The 24,741-nt window shown below is 37.1% G+C and overlaps 1 protein-coding gene across 4 annotated transcripts in view; it reads left to right on the top strand.

Annotated features, from left to right (window-relative positions):
• Nucleotides 1–24,741, top strand: part of TNRC6B (trinucleotide repeat containing adaptor 6B) — a 150,164-nt gene that overhangs the window by 5,752 nt on the left and 119,671 nt on the right. Inside the window, exons 2-4 of one of the 4 annotated variants that reach the window (XM_076337388.1) lie at nucleotides 7,281–7,355; nucleotides 10,409–10,481; nucleotides 15,460–15,558. In XM_076337388.1, coding sequence (XP_076193503.1) covers nucleotides 15,515–15,558 — 44 coding nt within the window. In that variant the 5' untranslated portion in view covers nucleotides 7,281–7,355; nucleotides 10,409–10,481; nucleotides 15,460–15,514. The remainder of the gene's footprint in view (nucleotides 1–7,280; nucleotides 7,356–10,408; nucleotides 10,482–15,459; nucleotides 15,559–24,741) is intronic. The other 3 variants (XM_076337346.1, XM_076337397.1, XM_076337355.1) reach the window with 3 other exon arrangements.

Genomic DNA, 24,741 nt, shown 5'->3' with positions numbered 1-24,741 from the left:
CTTGTACGTTTGAAAACCTTTTACTTCTCTCCTGGGACATTTTTTTGATCTTTAGAAATGATCTGATGACTCTTTCTGGAGACGATTTAAATACCATAGAGTACGCTTTATTTTCTCGCTACAGCCGACAGTAGAATCAGCTTTTTATACAGCAGTACCATAACTCTGTCATTTAAAAGTTTTTCCAGAAATTAGATTTTGTACAAGGTTAAATCAGCTATACATTCACTTTCTTTACTAATACAGTGAAACACTATTTCCAATGTCTGAGGTTTCTGTTGCTTGCACACTGTGACTTAAGAAACTGTAAGTTAATAATATTAGTGGGTGCAACTAGCTTGAGGAAGGATGTCTTTTTTACAAATTTAGAGAAAATATTAGCATAAATCTTTGATTTAAAAATTTTGTCTCTGAGATAGAGGAAGGGAACGTGTCCCCTCACTCCAGCTTCTTACAGAAACCAAAACATGCTTCACTCCAAAATGAATTATGGTCCATCCTTGACCTGAAGCAGCTGAAAATCACTTTAAGAAAGAAGGCCACAATACATGTTGCATTAAATAGTTGCTTTACAATATTGTCAGCTACTTTTATGGTTTTTAGTATCTTTCTTTGTGACCCTCTCTAGGATGTTTGTGTGATTATAACAATATTCTCATATTGCTGTAAATGTAGCAGTTTAACTCTGTGTTGAGAACATGCTTATTCTGAAATTCATGTTTGGGTTTTTTGTTTTGTTTTTTTTTTAAGTTCAATTTAAACTGCTTCGAAGCAAGAAGCTAAAAAAAAAGGAATTTGGCACAAATGTATGTCCACACAGGATGTTTTACTGCCATTGTAATTTAAATTCATATCCTTCCATATGTATTTAGGTTCTGAGAAGAATTTGTTTCAAATTAGCATTCTAACTTTTTCTGTTTGTCAAATGGCTAAGATTCTGCCTTGTTGGATTTTAATTGCATTGTACCAGATGTCTGTTCTTGCAATTAAAAATGCAGATGAGTCGGTTTTTGATGAGGAGAACAAGAATGAAAAAGAACCAAGCCACAGTGCTTGTTTGGAACTGTTCATCAAGAAACAGACCATTTTTCATTGACATTGCAAAAACATTTCAGTATTAAATATTTTTGAAATTTTCTCACATTGGGAAGTTTTTAAAGATGGATACTGTCTTTATACTAGTATTCCCCTGCCCCTCATATTAAGCGTCTTTGTGGTGATTTTTTACAGGCACAGCTCATATATTTCCTAGCCCTTCAAAACAAAGTGGAATACTAAAGCTTAAACTGAGGTTTTTTAATATAGCTGTGCTTTTTGCTTGGATAAATGTTTGGGTGCTTCAGGATCTGCTCATCCACTTCTTGTGGCTGGTGTGGTGACAGCGTGAAGAACATGCAGATTTTACTTGCTTTTCAATGTTTCTATTATATTTAATAAAAGGTTAGGGGAATGTTACCCATGTTTCTGATGGCACTCTGCTGAATGGTACTTGAAAGGGGAAAAACTGTTGTTTTTTTACTGCATAGCTAGGCTTTTTTACTCATGTAGTTGCAGTAAATTAGCTGTCTATAACTTCCTTTGCTTGGCCTTTTTAATTTTTAGAGTACACAGAGAAGCAACCAAAACTGGCCCATAATCTTTTATTTTGTTGGAAGCTAACTCCTCTGGTTCTTTCATATTCAAAGGCCAACTTTCTTTTCCCTGTCCTTCGTAATTCATGTATTGCAGAAAATGGATTCAAATTGAGAAAGACTTCCGGTTGATTGAAAAGTAAATTAGCTTGTGGAGAAGTGTCTTGGGGGGGGGGGGGGGGGGGGCGGGGAAGGTAGAAGTCCCATTGTGTCAAATACTTCTAACATTGGCTAATAAGCAGTGGAAAAAGCTCCTGACAGCGTAACATAGTGGTGGCCTCAGGGCAAGAATACAGTGACATAATTGGTCTGTTCTGTCTCCAGCTCTAACCCTGTACTTATCCAACGCTGGATAATGTTACTTTCACCAGTTTAGGTAACTAGATAAACTGGTACTGCCTTGTCTATGGATACTGTATATCAGCTTAACCTGCCCCTGCTTCAGCTGGGTATGTAAATAAACTAAAAGTAACTTTAGTTTTACAAAGTTTTAACTCAAAAAATAACAGGGAAATTTTATTATTACAGTTTCAGATTGAATAAAGGATGAAGAAAAACTAACATATAAAAGTGAAAAACACTCAAACCTAGGAGCAAATTTAAAGAGTTAGGTTTTTAGATATGTTGAGAGAGCTTGACTGTGAAATTCAATTGTCATGTATTGCAAGTAGGTAGCCTAAAGGCAGACTTGTATATTTTTGGCGGAAATAATAAAGATAGGTAACCAATCTTTTAAATGCCACTTTCAGAGGAAATTAGATGTGAATGTTGAACTGTTTTGTGCCAAACCCAAAAGACTGAAAATTTAGGGCCCTGACCTCACACATACTTGAGCAGGTCTACAACTCTTCTTGCAAGTAGTTCCACATTCAGTAGTTCTAACTGCTAATGTTTATCAGAGATTGCAGTGTTGAAGACTGGGATTGTATTGCTAATAACTTTCATTTTGTTTTTAAATAAAAAAAAAGACTTTAGCCATAAAAAAAGAGTGTATGATTGAAAAAACATTGTTGAATATAGAGCAGATTTTTGAAAGTTAGCTTCCTGTTCCTTTCTTAGGTGCCTAAATAGCTGAAAAGTACAATTCAGACTGATGTCAAGCTATAAATATTGATGAAGCTGAACTTGGCAGCTGGTTATGTTGAAAGTTGGTGTTTGCAATTATAGTTAGAATTATTTGCTTAACAACTCAGTGTTTGTTTTCTTCAACAATAATAGTGTTAGGATCTTGGACTTCTCTGCACATATAGTCATGTTAGTAGGAAGTCAAGATGCCTTTGTATAAAACAAAAAACTCAGTTATTAATGATTAGAAATGTGATAAGTATGGAGTGTTAATTTGGAAAATTTCGGGCTGTAAACTAGCAAAGAGTGAAGTAAAAAATAAAAGCAAACTGTGGTTTAAGCTTCATTCTCCATCAGCCCCCCCGGCCCTCCTGGCTCTGTCTTGGCTCAGTCTCGCTGTAAACGACGTCCCGACGCTGCATTACAGGGTCTAGTGCCGGGAGCCAGAGCTTCTCGATGTGCGGCAGGGTATGCGTGTCTGTGTCATGACTGCTGTAGGAGTGAGCACCAGTATTGCTGCACTGGTGTGAATTTCCTAACAATGCCGCTCTTATTGTAAGAGATAACAAAACAAAAGGATAGTTTAACAGAGGAAACATTGATACTCTTCTAATTAGAATACAGGAAGATAGTAAGAACTAAAGAGTTTGAAAGGTGCAGTATCTTCCAATCCTGTGATGCATTTGAATGATTTTTAGTAGTGCTGTCTTTAACTCCTGTAACTGCTGAAGTTGTCATTTAAATGTGTCAATGGATAAGCCACCCCTCCCCCTTTCCTGCGCACATGCCTGCTTAATACCTTATCAACTTTAATTTAGTTACTGCTGCTGGTTTTGATAAACATACTGTTATATAGGACTTGATGATTGTTACTTGTGGCTCAAAAGGAAACCTTCGATCCTGAGATGCCTTTCGCGGTATGAACAATCTGATGGGATGATTCTGTTGGGATTATCAGCAGTAAATGAGTTATTTATAGCTTTCAGATTTAAAGTTGAGCTGTTGGGGAGTAGGCTTCTCTCTCATCATAACATTTTGTTTAAGATGGAGAAAAATGTTTAAAGTCTGTGGTCTAGTATAGCATCCCCCCTCCTTTTCACCTCTCTTCCAGGAAACTCCAGTGTTCTGTATTCTGAAGACTTTCTGTCATTTTGCAAATGTCCTGAAATAAAGGCTTGCTACCATTGTACTGGTTTTGCTCCAGCAGTGCTGAATCATTGGGAATGCTAGTATAGATGGATAGATGGCACTTTGAGTGTGTTGACTGCATCCCCATTTTTGCCACCAGGGTACTGTTAAATTGCATGATAGTTGTAATACTCATGGTAATGACTGCTTGTGTGCCATTAGGATTCTGAGCATTGCTACCATTATCAAGTAGAAGCAGTATTAGCAGTGTGAAATAGCCCTTTTTTGTGCCTGAAAAGCATTAGTTTGCAAGACCTAAGAGAACAGAAGATGAACAATTGAAAAGAATGAGTTTTTTATAGTGATAGTTTGTTTCCAACTTTGCTAAAAAAATTCTTTCATTATGTTGGCTGGGTAAAACTTTGATATAGAATGGAAAAAGTAGCCAGTATTCTCAACTCATCACATTTTAATGCTCCAGTCATCACCAAAACTCTTACTATGCTGCTGACTGTCAAGAAGATGCTGTTCGTCAGTTAAGATAAAGGGTACTCTCAACAACCTCAGTTTCGATAGTTTCCATAAACATTGTGGTAGAGTGTTGAAGGACTTGAAGAGAAAAAGTAGAAATAGTTTTCAGGATGTTTATTACATATACATATGTATGTACACACACATATATGTGTATATGTATATAAGTGTGTGTGTATATATATATGCTTCAGCCACACTGAAAAGAGAGAGAGACAAAGCACAAAGGACTTTGGAAAACTTAACCAGTTGGCAGCCTTGGGCTGATTATAGTTGGGATGTAACCTTGATTACAGTTGAGAAGTGATGTGTAGTGTACGATAGGCTGCTGAGGCAAAGTAGCGACAAATACCTTTTATGTTCACTGTAACCTTTAACAGATTCTTTAGCGAAGTTAGTATGAGCAGGAAAGAAGTGAATTTTTATGCTGCTTTGTGCAGTAGAAAGTGGCAAAAAGGTGTAAGCAAAACATTTTTAAAAACACTTTTCAATTTATTTTTCGTTTAGTGGGAGGAGGAACATTTAGCACCTTACATGTTGTTTATGTAGATGTTTTGGAACACTGGGAAAGGTGGCAATGCAATGTTCTGTCTTCAGCTCATGTTTCAAGGCTGTCCTTAGATTCAAGAGCTAGAAACAGGATCTTCTAAATAGAAAATCTGACTTAGGAGCATTTTTGTGCAGTCCAAGGCTGCCTTTCCTTACCCTGCTTTTGAAACTGATGATCCAGTAGCCAGGTGATCAAGTGAATAAAATTTTTGCTTTTTTAAAGATTATATAGACATGAGTTAATAAATATTACTAGTTTGCTCAGAAAAAGCCCCATAAATGTGATTGGAGAAGTATCCTTTTGCGCTTGTTTCTCCTGTCCTCCTTAACATTGAGTCAAAAAGGGAGACATTCTTTAACAAAAAAACCTGCAAACTCCCTAATGATTGGGCTTTCTTGAGCAGATCATGTTGTGCAATTGTCCATTTAGGAAAAATCCTGACATCTTCAGGAGTGTTCTACTTTATGAATGTGGTTTGCTAATTTATATTTGGGCTGTTGATGTGAAAAGACTTAAGTGCTGTGAATTAAGGCTTGTGTTTCGTACGTACAGGTTAGTGACATAACTTATGTATAGTCCTTCTATTCTCATGTTCTCTTAGAAGCGCAGTACAGACTAATGTACATGATATCTATTCCAAGTTACAGTTCTTTATCTTGTGGTTGAAAGTGGCTGTGTCATATCTACATTAACAGCAGAACAATTTTCTATATGGTACAAAAAACATCAGTGCAGAGAAGTTAATACTGAACAAAATACAAAGTTGTGCAGCTAGCACTGAATTAAACATAATGGACACTTTATCCTGTGTCATGTTTTGCTGTAGGACACCACGGTGGTTTTGTGGAGTACTCAGCTGCCATTGCTGAATGCTGTTCTCTGGAATTTTTTTTATAAGAGGCTGAGGATTTCTGCCTTTTCCCATTTCTCCCAGCTGCATTGTTTAGAGTAGTATCTTTAGTTTGTTTGTCCTTGAAGTGTTAATCCTTCGTGGATTTCCTTCCACCTAACTAATGCAAAGAGGTGGTTCTAAATAATGTGAAAGAAAGAAGTTGTAAATCCTCTCTCAAGCACCAGTAGCATCTCTCCTTCTCGTCCAGAATTGTTTCTAATTGATTACAAGTTACACTTCCCTCTTCAGTCTTGAAAAGTGAAGTAAAGTGGAGAAGGACTACCACAGTGAGACCCAGATTGTCCTGGATAATGTTTATAGTAAATCATGACTGTTAGAGTGACAGTGTGCTGTAGATTAAAAAACATGAAATATTTCTGTATTGTTTAGAAGTCATGAATGACTTTAGGATATTGGGAAGTTGGCTTAATTGGATATGTGATGTTTTTGTGTAGTTATGACAGCAGCTGGTTTTTGTGAGGTGATGTTTTTAGACAGCTTGAGGCATTTTGAGCAGAAAGTGTGCTCTTGGTTGCTTTATCAGAATCATTCCACAACATAAGTCAGAACTAAGTTTAAAATTAAAATTTGCTGCTGTCAAGCATTTACCCACTTAGCAAAGGGACAGTTAAACCACAGTGGCAGCAAAGACCCCCTTTTGTCTCCAAATGTACTGTTTCTAGTCAGAAATTGTTTGAATGGAAATCATGCCCAGAAAGCTCTTAGCTAATGCTAGAAGATCAGGAAAAAAAATACTCAGTTTATGGCAGCTAGTCCAATGGCAGGAACAGTTTGTCACTAGCTAATGCTGTACATTTAAGCATGAGCAGTAGCCAACAAGATGATGCAGTGAATTTAGGAACATGCCACCTGTTGGTTGCCTTAACAACAAAGCTTTCTTTTATGGTGCCTGAATAATGGCAACTGGAATAATTTAGATTTTAGTGATTTTAGCTTGGATGTATAGTGGTAAACCAATAGTTCTGGACCTCTTTTCATTCCTGGAAGTTGGTTATATTTTGCAAAACCAAAATTGAAGTATTTAATTCTAGCTGTGGTTAAGACAGGGTAGTGGATTCTGAACAATTTGAAATGGGCTTGAGTGTTAGCCAGTTCAGCGCTACTGCTATGTTACTCTTTCAAAATAGGATTAAATACCCGACAATTGGTAGGTAATGGGATTCATTTTTACACAAGATTTAATATTCAGGAGTTATTGTAGAATTACGTAATCACTTTCCTTGAACACACTTGTGTGTTCTCTCAGTTCTTACACAGGAAACCAGTTTCACCCTGTGTTTTTTCCCAGTTGTGAATAGAAAGTATATTTTTAGAGCTTCCTACTGTTCTGTCGTATCTCACAGTCAGTAGGAAATTCTGTCACACATGCTACCAGTGTTTACTGTTTCTCCAGATTTGGATGGGAGGTTGGGGGGGAGAATTTGAAGAAAACATTTTCCTGATGGCAACCTGTTCCTTTCAGTTCTGTGCACCTGGAATATTTTGGTGTTCCTGCAGAGGCAGCTTGTGTGCGGTGATCAGAAAGGCGGTATTTGCTGTAAGTAAAGAACTTGGTGCGCAAATGTGGGAAGACCTGCAGCACCCTAAAAAATACTTGAGGAAAAAAGCTAGTCTAGGAGTCCTGACTGCGCAGGATATTCTGCTGCTTCATAGATTCCCTAACCCAGCTAAGCAAATTGCTGCACTGGACTATACTGGAACTAGAAATACATACAGAATATTTGGGGGGGTTACACTGTACATGCATACAGTTCTAGTCTGTCAGGACAGGACAATATATATAAGCCAGGAGTATGTAGGTATAATGAATTGTATCTGCAAGATAATAAGAGTCTGAGCCTGATCTTTCAGTGTGCCTGGGTGCCTGAATTAATAAGTAAGTGTTGTAGTTAGCTGATTAATACTTAGTTATGAACTGTCGCAGTTCTTGGAGGGATGGGGGAGTTCCCCCCCTTTCTTCTGTCAGAGGAATGGTACATAAATTGTGGGTGGGTTTTTTGTTTGTTTTTTCCTTTTCCTCCCCTCTGGCTACCTAATCAAACTGTCTGCTTTCCTGGCTAAAATTTTTCCTATACAGTCCAGGCAAGTGGGTTGATGCATCCTAAAGCCCTGGCTGCCAGCAGAAGTAGATACTTCTCTGAGGATTTGAATTAGGAGGAGATGTATGCATGATATTTAAATTCTGTTCTGATTGTGGTAGACACTGAGATTCTCCTTGCTGTAACATCTTTGCAGTCCTACTGAGCTACACGTCGCATTCTGTCTTTAACCCAAACTGTTTTCACTGTATTCTACTCTCTTGTGCCACTGACTTTGCTAATTAACATTGTTATTGCTCTAGAAACATAGGCCTAAATTTGTCAGAGTAACAGGAGGAGGGCGATCAGTCTTTTCTTGTCGTATATCTATTAAAAGTTAGATACTGACGAGAGGCTTTTTTCAATCAGGGATAGGAATCCATACTCCTCTTCATGAATAAGATTCTGTAATGAGAGAAGACAGGTTATTGGCATAATTAGTAGCAGTTCTCTCTTTTTCCATGGAGACATTAGTGGTCCATAAGCATGTGGGGGTTTGGCAGGAATTTTGAATGCTTTTGCTAGATACTAATGCTACAGTATTTCAGTATCCAGCCTGCAACAAGCCCTTTCTGGGAAAAGCTGGGAAAAAGGGCCAGCTTCTGCAGTATTTCCCGTTCTCCAACTTCAGATCCTATGCTGTCAAAAACTGCACAGACAGTTCATTAGTCTTGCTTTTTGGCTGATACTCTGATTGGACGGAGGTACGTGTCAGAAATGTGATAAAACTGCTAAGTCAACAGCAGCCTTTGACTCCACCTGTAAAGTATTGTGTACTTGACCACATGGATTAATAATAGTGTATTAAATGGCGTGGCTGCATATTTCTGAGATGTTTTAGGGAGATGGATGCTAGTTTAACATTCAGTCAAGGAATCAATTTTTCATTTTTTTCTATAGTTTTGGAAATTAATAGGGAAAATTGAAAACTTACAGGCAACAAAGTGGGTTACTCTTACCTCCGCTTATTATTTTCAGTATATTTCAGTAGTAGAAGTATTTCCTTAATCTCCTACTGTCTAGTCAAGCCAGGTAAATGCAACTCGCTTTACTTTGCTAAGATGAAAGCAGTGCTTATTTTTTTCAATGGAGGAAATATTACAAAGTGGTAAATGTTATGGCTTCTTACTCATTTCAGGGTATGCATTCACTTATTGTAAAAGTAATCAAGAGTTTGAGTTTTATTAGACCTCTGTCTCCAGAGCCTTAGTTTCTAACAATGATTTAAAATGCCTTGCCTGGTAAAAACATTCTCAATTTAGGTGTGGACTCTAAGGTTACTAATACTTTTGGGACATCAAAATATTAAAGTGATGATGTACTTAATGTAGATTTTTCACTTAGAAAACTACTTCAGAGTGATTGAGAAGACTGAGCATGTTGCACACCTACTTTGATAGTGCTTTGACTGCATGTTCATTTCTGGATGAAAAACGAACATTTCAGTTTTGTACCTATACATAGTAAGTAAACAGTTAAAAACTGTTGTGAAAAGGATAATATGATGATTAATAATGAGAAAATTGTAACTTGCTGCCAAACAAATAACATTTTCAGCACGTATAAAATTGGCAATGCCTAGTTTAAATGATGGCATTCATTTTGGGAGGTATTGCCATTATACCTTTGAGGAAATGTTAGCTGTTTTTTTTGCAAGTGGTTCCAATGGCAAAGTTTACAGAAACTCTGGTAGTGACAGTAAATCCTTGGAAGGGGAATTTCCTGTTCAATATCAGTTTGAGGTTTCTGTCATGCAGCACTATGCAAGGTACACTGTTAGACTTCAGTGTCAGGCCTGTATCTATAGTATTGAGTGAAGATTCAGAGCAAGCTAATCAACCAGCAGACTAAATACTATAGGTACAGGTATAAGATACCTCTTAAATGGTTTGGAGGGTCACAGTATAAGGATTCTTATTTTTTTCTCAAAACTGATTGTTGGTCTAAGTTGTGTGGTGATGAGTGAGTAATAAGTATGCGTAAGCAATAAACACTATTATGTTTTTAACATCTTCTCTGAAGTAGTTAAAGATGCATTTCCAGCAGTGGTGCAACTTTATTCTGTAAAAGCCTAAATTTGCTAAAACTTGAGCCTAAATTTGAGCCTAAAGCTCAGCAAGTAAATGCTTTTTGCAATATGTAAATTTCTTGCCTTTGAAGAATAATTTCCTAGACTGGGGTGGCAGTTGAAGTGGAAGAATAGTGAGGAGAAAGGTACTTCTCTCCTTAACTCTAACCCTAACTGTAGGTCTTTTGCCCCATCTCCCCAGTACTGCATAGATTGCGGGGGAGGAAGGAGGACAGAAAGGGGGCTGTATTGATTCTCTTGCGATTACAATTTTTGTTTACCCTACATGATTTTATTAAGATGAATATGGCTTTTTCTAAATGCTTTGGGAGCAAGGGTTGCTGAGCTTTGGAGACAATTGACTTTTGGTTTTTTATATTTTTTTATCTAGTAATGCCCGCAGTTGGCTGACTCTCTAAAATATTTTTTTTTGTCTCCTTTTAGGGCTTCATTTTTGCACTGAATGTAGCCAGGACGGATCCTTGTGGGCTTTGGCAGCCCTTGGAAACTGTCAAAGGTAAAAATCAACCAAAGTTCAATATTGCGTTCTTGAATGTTGGAGGTGAGAAGAACATTAGCCTTTGCTAGTTCTTAACCAACTATAGGATATATTGCTGTTTTCATATACTTTCTAGTGTGTTATTTCCTGTGGGTTTGGGTGTGCAGTTTTTTCTGTAACTGCCTGATGCGATTTGTTTTTGTCAGCTAAAGTTGATGCATGAGATGGTTTTCTTTGAAAATTGATTAATTTATGTTGAGATTTTAAAGTCACTGGAATCGGTTAGTGATTAGTTTTGTTTATCTTCTGGATGCTCTTGCTTTCATTTCAGTACCTCTCAACTCGCATTTAGAGCGACAAAAAATATTCTGTTCTTTTTCCATATGTTAAATTTTATGTTGCTTTTGTACATTCTTAACAAACTTGATGTAACGTAAAGCTGTAGCAATTAGATATAATGTGGCTAGACCATCTGTTAAAAATTAACACTTTTTTGTCTATGGACCTAGATAAAGCCTAATGATTGCAATCATGTATCAATACAATTGTGTCAAATAAGCACAGTCTCATTTAAGACACAGTTGAGTACAGTACTGCCTTGTTCTAACTGCTTTTTTTCAAGTATGCCATGTATACAAGATCACCATCTTTGAAGAGCACTTGTGTGCCTGTTTTGCTTTGTGCTCTTGTGAGAGAGTTTGGGACCTACCTTCAATTTCTGCTTACTGTCTGTAATGGTGACAGTTTGCACAGCCTTGCTGTTGAACAAGGGTTTTCCAGTGGGCCATATCCAATTTAGACTTTTGATTCACAGGAACCACAATTGGTTTTACATTAAGTGCTTCGCTTGCAGCTGCACTCTTCAGAAGCTTGAAATAATTTTTTCTTCTATATCAAATGAAAAACAGTTTTGCTCTTTAGTCCATATTTGATTGCTGCTGGCAATCTGAAAAAAAGTGTTGCTGTATGAAAAGCCTGTGTATTAGATAAGGTGCTTAGTTCCAGTGATGCCTGTTTGATGAACAGCAAATTTGAAGACATTTGGATTCCAGCTCTCTCTTGCTAATGAGGACCTTGTGTTTCTGAATGGTGGACCTTTCTACCCAGGGGAAAATGAGACCTGAGGAAGTACCTTGTTCAATGGTGTTGATTTTTAGGGATTTATAAGTATATGGAAATTTGGCTCAGGTTTCACTTGCCAGAGTGTGCTAGAATGCAGTAGTGAAGAGATAGTATCCATAAGGTGCTCTGCACTGTTCTGCTTACACTGAATTTATGACTGGTAGCTGCATCCATCATCGTGATACCACTGAATGAAATGTGTACATCTTTGCTGCAGGAAGAGATGGAACATAAATAGGACTAAATATCAAACTGGATTGTCCCAAAGCCATATTGGTTTATGACAGGACAATATTGTAGTAGGCATTAAAGTTCATAAGAACTGTGGCTAGCTCATATTAGTCAGTGTTTTTACTTTTGAGAATAGATTCTCATCACTGTATGATATTTTAAAGAGTTAAATAAAAATTGTTCCTAACTTTAGAAATGCATCTGCTACATTGTATGTGGACATACCTGTGCATTGGTATTTGTCAGACCTTCCTTGGAGTCCTCACTCAAGCCAAAGTTGGTTAATTTTTCTAGAAGATGTCAGGTGAATAAAAAGATTGGGGGATTTCAGTCCCATCTGAAGTAATTTTGGTGGGTATATGCAAGAATGGAAGAAGACGATTATCTTTCTTTTGACTTTTTCCAAGAGTGACTTTGATAGATGTTGGATCTGAAAGTCTAAATGGACTGTCTGTAAACTTTTATGTATTTTTATCCCCTGGGAACCTGGCATATCACATAAATATTGGAAATAAGTAAATAAATGCCTTTTGGCATTTGGCCTTTTTTCCAATCCTCTAGGACGCTAGTACAAATTCTGATTGCTTGTCTGTCCTCTGTGTACAAAATAAATTACCCTATGTGTGACCTTCAGCCCTCTGCTGAGAAGCTAGTGAGGTGAAGAGGCGATGTCAACAACATGGAATAATTGTTATTTCTTCACAAGCTGGCACTAAGCAGTCACTTGTTGGCTGAGAAGTCATCCTCAGTTGTAAATGACTGCTACAAAAGTCTGCCACAGAGGTAATTTCCCATGGATTCAGGAATCCCCAAATGCCTGCTTTCGGCAATAAACAAACTTGAAATGCAGCACTCGTGTGCCAGTGGCCATGGGAATCAAGGATTCATGTATGCAGAAAGAACATAAAAATGATAGTACTGAATTGGGCTCATAGTTTGTTTCCTGATGTTTTGTCTCCTGAAAGAAGCCAGAAGCAAATGCAACGGGGACAAATACAATAGAAGGGTAGTGTTCAGCAAAACTTCCTCTTGCAACACCTCTTGCAGTCTGTGGCTTAGGGTCTTCCTACACCAGCTGCAAGATTTTTTTGGTGGATTTTCTTTTCCCCTTATGAATTTTTCCAGTAAATTTTAAAACTTCCACCTTCTTGCCATCCCATCTGAGTGAGTTCGCTCTAACTGAGCATTGTATGAAATAGCTGTTATCAGCTATTACCAGCATTAAAGCTGATAAAACATGAATTACGGGACAAATGAAGAGTGAATGAATAAACTCTCTTCTTCTCCATTACATTTGCTGTTTTTTATAGATTTCTCTCTGTTCTTTTATTTCCTATTCTGATCTCTGAGCTATGGATAATTCCAGTGTATTTAATCTGTCCTCTATGGGATAACTTGCTTATCTTTGTTCTTGTAGCCTTTCCATTTTTTTTATTTCCTAGTTCTACTGACTTTTTTTTTTCTTTGAGATGCACTGGTTGGTAGTTTGTTGTCTTCTTCCAGAAGTAATATATAAAAACTGGTCTCAAATATTGCTACTTTCCATTCCTCTGATAGTGAGGGATATCTCAGAAGATAAACATGGCAGTTTTTCAGAGGTTCATATTTAAGTTCTTCCAGCACTCTGAATGAACAGTGACCCGTCCTTGCAGTGGTCTTGGCCTGACCTGACTGGTCAAGCTTTTTTTAATGCTTCTGTAGCTCAAGTTCAATCTTACTTGTTTCTCTGATTTGAAGCCAGTTCAGTGCCACAGCAATCCTTCTGGCCAAAGCTGTTGTGGCCATTAGACATCAGACTATCTGTCTAACAATCTGTGGAGCTTCCCAATTACTTGAATCTGATATTGCAAAATCATGCTCAGAAACTCTCAGCTCCAGAAGCTCTGGAGTGGGTTTCAGAAACTCAGTGTGGTGAAGTACCATGGACAGGGACTGCTCAGCCTGTCCTTCTCCCCTCCTGCTGCAGAACAGAAGATAGCCTGGCAGCAAGAAATACTTGTTATATGCAGGAGGATCTTGGCATAGATGCATGATACAAGTCTTGCTTAGCGTTTGATACCTATGATTTTCGATTATATGTTGCAGGCAGAATATTTGTGAGGATTTGGGTGAGAGTTCTGCTTTATCCTCATTCCTCTTTCCCCAGAAAAGGAAATTACGATGCTCTAAGTCTTTACAGCTCTCATGCTTTGCATGAGAATACGTAATATTATTGAACATAACATCTTGTTGGTTATAAGAGTTAATAAGTTGTATGTAACATTTTGTAGCTTCAGGCCTTTTATGTTTGTAGAACATATTATTCATTCCTTGTGTCAACTTAATAGCCATGAAAGATGTTGTCTACCTATGCACAACATACAGAAGACGTTGGCAGAGCAGACAGCCTTACCTTATGAACAGGCTTTAACCTTGAAATGAAGGAGATGCATCTAGATGAACGATTTCCAAGCTTTTGCTTTTTGACCTCATTACTATTTGCACTCCCAAAGTTGTCAGTTTCCAGGCTTGGAATTGCTGCTGTGAAGGTGACAGTAGAGTCAGCAGCTCTGTAGCTGAGGTGCAAAAATGAAGTGGAGAGACTTTAAATGGATTTTAAATGCTGGTGCAGTTGAAGAGTTACAGCATCTTGAGAGGGACAGCTGTTAAAGGCCAACAGCTCTTGGCTTTAAGAGAGTTTTTAACTCAGTGTGAGCCCTTACTTTCCACATACCTGGAATGTTATAAATCTGCTGATAGCTTACATCTTGCATTTTGAGAGTGAGAGATTCCTGCTGAATTTATGCTGGTGCATTTGATCTCCTAAATCGATCAATTTGATCCATTACCTCTGAAAGATGGCTTATCATCTGGAGTAGAAGACATTCTAATCTTTGTAACCAAAGTCTCCCTAACTGTATTGCATGTTTCCATAAGTTACTTTACAATTCTAAGAATGGAGTTTGGGGTGTAGGTTTTGTTCAGTTGGAGTTGCACTGACACTGTCAAACAAATTTAAAAATAAGTTACCAAGTAGTGTTGAATATTGGAAACACTGGGAGCCGTTGACCTGGGTTAGATTGGAAATGTTGACCTAAAGATGAATGACTTTATCAGTTCCCTGAACCATTTACAGCCTAGAATGTATTTATTTCTAAAATGAAGTCAAGGAAAAATTCTCTCAAGTAAGAATTGAGAGGTACTGTGGGATCACTAGAAGTCTAACAATTTTTCAAACTAATAACCTTTAGTTTGTCTGTAAGCCAAATCTGTGAAGCTTATATTTGCACAAAAGCTATTTCCTAGTAAGCAAGAATTGGTCAGCTCTAGTCTGTGTGATTATTCCTTACTGGCTGTAGCTTTAATGAGTAAACACAATGAATATGTTAAATACTCAGCAGTGACATATTTTAAAATTAAAAAGAAAATATATTCCTGTTAGGTGCTTTTTTTCTCTTAATTAAGTAGAGTTATGTCTTATCCTGAATAACAGTTGTCTTACTTGTTTGTGTAAAATATATAAATTCAGCAAATACGTGCAGAATGGGAACATTAAAGGTCATAGCCTAGAATTGTTATTTATGTGCACCACAAGCTCACATAACACCGTTAAAGGCAGAAAACTAATTGTTTTTAAAATATATCTTTCTTTTTTATCTTCTAGGCAGTATTTTGCATTTCTGCAGAGCTTTGCACAGATCCTGTTCCCATGCAAACTGATGAGGGAGAAATACTGGAGGAAGGCAGTCCCAAGGTCAGTGAGGTAAATGCCACTGTGTTTTGGAGGAACAAGAGCTTGCTCGGCTGAAATGGGGGATACATGGAGTGAACATTGACTGCTGGTGGTATTTTAAATAACTACCTGCATGCAAGTAAATACATATTTATTACCCTGGAGATACTTAAAAAATAAAGTTTTTAAAGGCCTTTAGAAAGATGGACTTTTTTGCTGTCTACTAAGGATTGGAACATGTGTCTTCAGGCGCTCCCAGGAAGGAAAGAGGAAACTCTTGTAAAGAAATACTAACCTTGATTGTATTCCATTTGTTAGAACTGGAAGGGCTTGTCAAGCTTTCTGTCCTACCCACCCACCCTTTCAACTGACTTGAAGAATTAGGCATGTGGGCCCTTAGGTGCAGGTGTCAGTGTTTGTGGATTACTGACTGATCTATATTCAAGGTGTTCTGCTTCTTGTTTCCTTGTACTTGCCAGAATGTGCTTTGTTGTGAGACTGGATAGTATGTTGCTTCTAAAGGTACCTCTGATTCTCAGCATACATTGTTGGGACAAGAGGCTATAAAGTGTGCTGTTGAATATAATGTTGGTTGTGTCCTGCTTTTTGCTTACTTTCTGAAGGTGCAGATGTTGAGTCACAAATTACTTTGGTTTACATAATGACATAGTGATTATCATAGTCTTTAATAGGTTTGTAAATTTGTTTTATGGTCCTGACTATCTCAATGAGTTAGTGTTAACTTTGCAACTGATCTGTGTTTAAAATATGACTCCTAAATTTCACAAAAAACTGAATCATTGTTAGCTTGCTTGTAGTTTTGTATAAGAGACTGGCAAAAAAGCGAAAAACTAGAGGACTAAAACTTTGTTGTTTTCTAGCTTTTTTGAGATGTTCTTATCGTTTTATGCTCTAAGAGAACAAAACATTTTCTAAGCTGTAGGCATCAAGTTAGGAAGTGATTAATTATTAGAGAAAGGATTTGGCAGTTGTCCTGCATGTACTTTAGGAGTTGTGTTAATTTCAAATAGCTTTGAAGGAAGGTTCACTAGATTAGGAGCTGACAAATGAAAACATCAGTGGATGTACCTGCAGCCAGGGTATTAAAATGCATCTCTTGACAAGGATGTGATTACAAGGTTCAGTGGGGGATAGACATGTGAGAGGAAACATCATGGTGCAATTAATTACTGATTTTATTAGCATGGTTACTGGTGCTTACTTTTCACCAGAGAGAATCTGTGTGTGTACATATTTATGTGTGTATCTATATGGATACATCGCTTTAATTTTTTTGTCTGTGTGGCAGGAAGTAGATTGAAATAACTGTCTTGTGAAACTTACTTTCTTCCTCCAATGAGAAGTATGCTTTTCTTTGGCATTCTTAATTCTGGGTGTAATGGCAAAGACTGTATCTCTATTCCAGCATTAGGTGTTCAAAAAAATTTAGTGAGCTTAAATTTCAAAACGAATCTTTTAGACTGACTTTGAATACCTACATGTGTATGCAGTATTGCTTTGAAACAATTGTTGTTTAGAGAATGTGGGAGATTTGGAATTGTACATCTGGTACTCAGTCTTATTAAAGAGCTATATAGGATCAGTATATATTAAGCAAAAAAGACTCATGACTCCATCTAGTCCTTCTCCCCATCCTGTGATGTACAAGACTACTCACTGAAGTGTATTTTTCAGTGTTTCTTTAGTCTGTAAATGATTATCCTCTCTTTCCTGGTCTCAGGAGAGTTTTATAGCTATAACAGTTGAAGGATTTGTCCTAGAAACATTTAGGCAAAGTATATTCCACTATATTGTCTTGTATCATTACAATGATGTCCTTAATTTACAGATGTTCATGTGATCTAGTGAGCCATTTTCATAAAGATACGTTTTTCTAAGAAATATTAAGACTTCAGTAACGTAGTTCAGGTTTTTTTCCTTTTGTCAGGACTTACCCTCCACCCACTCCTCCAGGCAGATGACATGAGGCTTTTTGGAAGAAGTTAGTTTTGTGCTTCGAAGACACTAATATAACTACCTGTTCATTCACATTTTATTTGGACCTTTCATTTCTCCCCTTTTACCCATTCCAGAACACTAATCTGTAAATACAAGATAAAGATATAATTATTATGCTTATTGTTCAGATCAGTGGTTCTGTTCTTCTATGTTTTTCGAGGTTTGTTTTTTATACCCGTATTTAAGTACTAGTAATCCTTTTGGACCTCACTTGGTTTACACTGTTCTCAAAAATCCCATAATTTACCTATTCTTTTGCCTTCACTAGAAATTATTTTTTGAGCCTGTAAATGATGTCTAAAGAAGCCACCATCTTCTAGCATTTTATTTCCTATGAACGTTTAAGAAGGACTCGGAACGCTTTGTATGTTAGCAGCTCCTTTGAAGCTCTTCTCTTAAACATTGTAGAAGTTGAGTCTGCAGCTCATAGGTCTTACGAGATTAGTCAATGCTGATTAAGCACATTCCAGCTACTTCAGTGATGATGTTTGATTATATCATGTATGAGGTCAGATTAAGGCCCCATTCTCAGCCTTTATTCTGAATAATTCATTCATTCTGAATAATTCTAGCGAAAAAGAGATTTTTACATGTGATACAAAGAATGAAATTACTGTTTATGGTGATTCATAGCGTCTTTTATTGGCTCCCTCAGAATAATTATGAAATAAAAGTGGGCAAGCTTTCTGTCTTGAAATTATTTCTTCAGTCTTGTAGGACTTCAACAGTATTAAAGCTATTGTTGCAAAAGGTGGAGGAAAAGATTGTAGAATTTGTTTTTATACTTTTTTATTTGTATCTTAAGATACAAACATAAAATAACATAAAATATAAGTTAAAAACCACTTTATGTTCAAAAGACAAAGGCCCAGGCCTACGTGCTGGAATGCCTTGATATTAGCTACACTTGAAGCATTTCTGTTGAGCAGTAAATGGCCTTGCTGTGATTGCGCTTGCTACTTTCTTTTCTTTTCAGAATGCAAGATGTTCCGGCATCTGGTAGGTATTTCCCCACAGTTCAGAATTTCTCCCTTACTCAGTTTTGGTCTTGACAAGAAGTGGGAAATCTACATTTGGGCCTCTTGCAGAATGTTCCTGTTACCACTTCACCTGAATTTAAATTGAAAAGCATTTGAACAAGCAGACATGGAAAATCAGTCTTTAGACTCTGTAGCCGAATCCCTTCCATGCTGTATTATATTTTGCCAAGAAGGGTCTTCGCCAAAATGACACCTAACAATCGCTTCTGGCACTGTCTTAAGCTGATCTCAAGTTGAAAATTTATCTGTCTTATTTTCCATAAGTATGCATTGAACTTGAGGGAAAGAAAGTAAATATACTAACTTCTAGACATATCTTTGTTATATTGCAGGGTGTTTTGTCTTCATTTATCACCATGGAAAGACATGCTCATAATTTATCTTTGTAAAGAGTAAGGCTCTCTACATGAAGTTCTGTATCTCAGTGGTTTAATAACTGACTCTTCTGACTCCACAAAACGACAAAGCAAGAGGGGTTCCTGTTGACACATATTGCAGGAAAAGCACCAATTAGAATAATAGTCTCAGTTACCTGAGACTGCAGATCCCATGACCAGTTACTGATATTGGTTTCCAGAGTCTTCAGTTAAAAGAATGTTTAATTGATAGGAAAGATGTCACTCACTTTGCTTTTTATGTTCTTGCCCAGTAGCATGGGAAGAAGCAGTACGTTAAAACTGTCAGCCGTCCTAACCTCTAAGAAGCCTTGGTACTTCTCTTCTGGAATCACAAGGGCGTAACTTGAGGAACCAAATTTATTGTAGATTGAGGTATACTTGAATGAAGTATTCTGGGGTGTCAGGGATGACATCAAAATTATTTTCCATGGAGATACCATGAACATCAGGATATAAAGATTTGGGTACTACAAGAATTAACTTTCTTATGGTGCGAGTCTGAAAATAACCTTAAGTTATACATAAAGACTCTATCATACAGTGGAAAACAAATTATATATCATGCTTTATTCCTTGTGAACTGGTTTGGTTCTATAACTGTTTCAAATTTTCTGGCATCCTAGACTGTATAGTAGTCTGAGATAGCAAGACCAAGCCTTGAAGAGAAAAGGAGATTTCTTTCTGTTTCTGAAAATGCAAAAAAAATTGTCTGTTGTAGAGCTAAGCAGGTCACTTTAAAGACTATATATTTACGTGCTTCGAACTAATTAACATTACGTAAGGTATGATTAGAAAACTTAATCCCTGCAGTCAGGCATTATGAAGAGTGATAGTCTTGCTTGACACCTATCAACCTGGCGGCACTGCTACAAAAGTTGTCCTTTGTGCTTGCCTTTGCCACTCTTCAAATGAATGTCAGAAATCCAGTGGCAACTTCTTCATAATTAAGCTTTAGGAAAGTTACTGATGGACTCAGTCCTCACTTCAGTGTTTGTTTCCCCCACTGTTATTAATGCATACATTTTTATTTTATTTTGTAATTTTTTTTTTTAATATTGTGGTAGTTGAGTTGTGCTCTTGTTCTTCTCAATGTTGCATACTGGGGAAGTTTCTACAATTCTTCCCTTTATTTTTTTGGCAGTGTATCCTTTTGTCATTCATCGGATCGCTTTCCAGCAAAGAGTGTTTTTTGTGCATGCTCTTTCTGCTTCCCCGCCCCATAGGCTGCTTTTGGAGAAACTTACTGTCTTAGTACTTTTGTTGCCAGGGCTTTTCATCCTAACTGGTGCCATTGTTTGATCTCATAGTTTCTTCCTTGTTGTCAGACTGTCAGAAAATACTCTTTCTGTTAAAATGGCATCAACATGGTAAAGACAGCTGGCACCTGTCAATAGCATGCTCTTGATTCCAGTAATTATCTAGTATTAGTGCCACAAAGAGGCGAAGCAACCTGTACAGAAGTAAGCTTTTTCAAATGAGTGTAGAGTTTTTAAAAACGTAGTTATATTTGGCAGATGTAGAAGTCTTATTTGACAGGAATATTGGGTCTGTTTTATCCATATGATCTGCCAGTGAATATCATACAGCGAAGTAACCTTTCACTGTAAAATAGCTGGGGGACGGGGTGTCTGGTTTCTGGCTTTTCAGGGTCTCTTTTCCTCCCTTCACAAAAAAAAAAAAGAGGAAAACAACATTTCTACTTGGAACCCCACACCCTCTACTGTTCTTTGGATTATGATTTTATTTTATTTTTTTAATTATATTTTGTGGTAGTTAATTTACCACTAATGATTACTAGGCTTTTTCCATTAACAGCCTTGGTACTCTGAAAATATCAATGAGTGCTGAGCTTCTTGTTTGTGGCTGATTTCTTTTCAGCTGTTTTCATCCATCTGTTAAGGATTACTGTACAGACAACACTTAAACTTTGTTTCTCAGTTGTTCCTTTGCTGTAAAATATTGGAGGAGGAAGCTAAAATTTTATGCCTGATTTGAAGTATTTTTAGATTTCTTTCAATATTGGCAGGAGTTTTAAGCTTATGTTGCAAACTTCTTTCTCAAAAAATGCAATTAAAATTTCCATGTCAAATGTAAAATTTCCCCCTCCCCTCCTTGTTGTTCCTTCATCTTTCAAAGTAAAAACGTATGAATTTGCAGTGAGGGAGGGACTTTGACCTAAGTAATTTATAGAAAGGTATTTATGAATCATGGTTTTGATTCAGTGTTGTAGAAGGGAAAGGAGGAAAAATAGCTAGTTCTGCCCTTTTAATGCTTTGTATGATAAAAATGTAGGTTCACAAAATTTTGATGAAAAATGTGGCTGCACAGGATTTGTAATAATGCTCAACTCCTAATAAGTACAGGAAAAGGGAAAAGATTCTGTACTGTATGGTGTTAGATAAATGTATTTTTATTCAAAGTTTTCATTAGTATTTATAGAAATAATTGTTGAACTGAATAGGTAGTCTAGAAATTAGGCTACTTTTTCATACTCCGGTGGCTTTTCAAAACCAGTGACACAGACATTGGGGTTTGTCCTGTTGTTCAGTCTCGCTGTCCGCTGCCACTTATCAAGCTGTCTTGAGGTTACCTGTTAATCCTTGTTTTATTTCCTTTCTGGTTGCCGCCCTGTTCTTATCTGTCAACATGAATCTTTCCCTTACATTATTGCCTGCCTGTTCTCATCCTGGTTAATTCTTATTTTTCTTACCTTTTGGTGTCTAATTTGAACTAGCATTTGCCTTCTGTTTAAATCACTCTTCAGAACTGTTGGCATTGGCTATGGGGTGGTTTTTTGGTTTTGTTTTTTTTATCCTGTAGCATTCACACAGAGGTGATGAAAAGGTTAAAAAGTATATGTCACTTACTTATATGCTTTTATTTCATATAGGTTGAGAATAAAGAAACATAAGCCTGCCTGAGTAGTATTTGTATTTGATCTGTTAAGTTACATGTTTTTATATTTATAAACAGAAGCTTAAAATTCAGAAGGAAGTGTTGTTAGGAGGGAGTGTTGCCAGTCAGGAGGTATCTTTCCTAAAAGCATGAGTGTTCCACTAACTGCATTTATGGGTTACTTATGCTCAGTTTTTGATAGCGGATGTTGCTTGATGCTGACAGTAGCGCAAAAGTTAGGCTGGTGCTTTCATTGTGTGGGATTTAGAATTAATGTAGTAAAAAGAAAATCTTAGTTGGGTAGTTAAACTTAACACAGTGTCCAAAAACTTGATGCCTGTATCTCTGGGGCTTATAATACTACTTAGTGATACAGAACTGGGTTTCTATTCAGATGGCACTAAATAATTTAAAACATTCAGGCTGAAGGCCTATATGGTAATGAAATAAACAAAATGCTTTGTCACTGTAATTAAAAAAAGCTGTTTTCCAGTCTAGTACTGGCCTGGTACGTGGTGCTTTCAGACTTGATGGTTTCTCCTCAGTATGAATCCCTGCTAGTCTTGAAAATTTTGGCTTGTTACGAAGAGGTGAACTTTCAACCTCAGTGTACTTTCTTGTGAATACCTGACAAGTCAAAGTAGGTTTCAGTTTACTCATGTAGCTGTTGCCTCTCCATTGGGTCCATGGAAAGTAGTTGTGTGTATGTGTGTTTGTTTGTTTGTTTGTTTGTTTGTTTTAAATCGCTCACCATATTTTTGGAATGTATGTTTGTTTATTTTTGATGTCTGCTAGTGGGTTACTTGTGGAGCTTACAACATTTCTGTTCCCTGATATACAGGGTATGTTTCCATCATTTTTTCTGGAACATGAGTTGTAGGAGCAGCTAGTCTTTCTAGTGTTGACCTACAACTATACTAAGTTCCTAGAGTCTTTGTATAAAGCGTCTTGTAAAGTCTTTTAGAAGTAGAGAGGTATTCTGCCTAACAAGACAACTTACGCTTTTCCCGAAAGGTAGCAGCTTAAGAACTGGTCTGAGCACAAAGACAATTTTTTACAACAGAAACTGATGTCGTCTTCATGATGCTCTGCTAGCTTCATTTTTCTAGCCTGAAAATGTTACAACTCCTTAGGAGAGTAATGTCAAAACCAAAATCTTTGCATATTGTGTGTTTAAAAAAAAAAAAAAAAATCCATTAATCTCTCGGTAAAGAATGACATTACTTTAAATCTTAAGTTAATAAAGTAGTCCTCCCTTTTAATGACATGTTATTAAAGCTTGTAAAAATGTTATGGCATGCTCCTCTTGTTTTTAAAAATAAATTAATATAGTCCATCAAGGGGAGCAGAAATTTTGGGTTAGTTTTTCTCTTGAACTTTAACACTGGCCAACAAAAGAACCTAATAACATTTTCCTACAAAACACTATGCAGTTGGACCTTTCTAGTTGGGGGGAAGGGGGGGAAGAAACCTGCTTGTAAGTTTATAACTTTGAACTTCAAAATTTCAAGGCATTGTAGCAAAGAGCTATAATTACAGTATGTGGTTTAACCCCAGTGGGCAACTAAGCACCACACAGCTGCTTGCTCACTCCCCCACAGTGAGATGGGGGGGAGAATCGGAAGGGTAAAAGTGAGAAAACACGTAGGTTGAGATAAAGACAGTTTAATAATTTAAAAAAAAAAAACAAAAACAAAGAGGAAAATAAACCCCAAGAAAAAACAAGTGATGCAAAATGAAAACAGTTGCTCACCACCAACCAAACAATGCTCAGCCAGTCCTTGAGCAATGGCAGCCCCTGCCAACCTCCACCCACACCCCCACCTCAGTTTTATTGCTAAGCATGACGTCATATGGTATGGAATATCTCTTTGGTCAGTTGGAGTCAGCTGTCCTGGCTGTGTCCCCTCCCGACTTCTTGTGCACCCCCAGCCTACTCGCTCGTGGGGTGGTGTGAGGAGCAGAAAAGGCCTTGACCCTGTGTGAGCACTGCTCAGGAGTAACTAAGACATCAGCGTGTTACCACACTATTGTCAGCAGCACAGATCCAAAACATAGCCCCATACTAGCTATTATGTAGAAATTTAACTCTATCCCAGCCAAAACCAGTACAGTATGTTATCAGGGTCTACTAGCTTTCTAAAACAGCAGTTATAAACAAGGTAAAATTGTTGAGGACTGCAAAAAAGAACACAGAATTAAACAGACAGTGCTACTTGAATTATTGTAAAGGAATGCTGTTGATAGCTTAGCTGCTTGGACATTTTTAAAGAAATTCAGGATCAAGTGCAAGATTTTGCCAGTTGGGTGTACTGTTTTCTACAGAGGCAAGATGGATTACTCATTTAAAACCTACTGACCCATAGTGAAGACTGCTAAAATATAGACACCAAACTGAAAGATGACTCTGTTTTCTAATCTCAGAATACCCTGAAGTGCTTTTGAAGCACAAAAGAGAAGGTTAATACAACGTTGTATTTTCTTTCCCTTGGAAAATACCATCATCTGCCAAATTGACTTTGAGATCTGTAAGAACTGTCATCATACAGTCCTTTGATCCAGCCTTTTCATAGGTATGGTTCATGTGGAGGAAATGTAATGGCATGGAATGTCACTGCAGTGAACAGGTGTGTATCCCTGATTTCTAAAGGAAAAAATGCTTCAATCTTAAATAAAACTCAGTTTAAACTCACCTTTTCCATTCTTTTAAAGGTTCTTTTTCATAAATGTTTTCTCATTATTTTTTTTTTCCTCAACCAATAGCATCCCTTCTTCAGTTGATGACAGCAGTTTATAATCCTTTGCAAAACAGACAAAAAAGCAAATAATATTTGCTTAAAAAAATTTAAAAAGTTCTGCAT

Source organism: Aptenodytes patagonicus, chromosome 1 (genome assembly GCF_965638725.1).
Source record: "Aptenodytes patagonicus chromosome 1, bAptPat1.pri.cur, whole genome shotgun sequence".
Lineage (NCBI taxonomy): Eukaryota > Metazoa > Chordata > Aves > Sphenisciformes > Spheniscidae > Aptenodytes > Aptenodytes patagonicus.
This window is presented reverse-complemented; position numbering and strand designations above follow the sequence as displayed.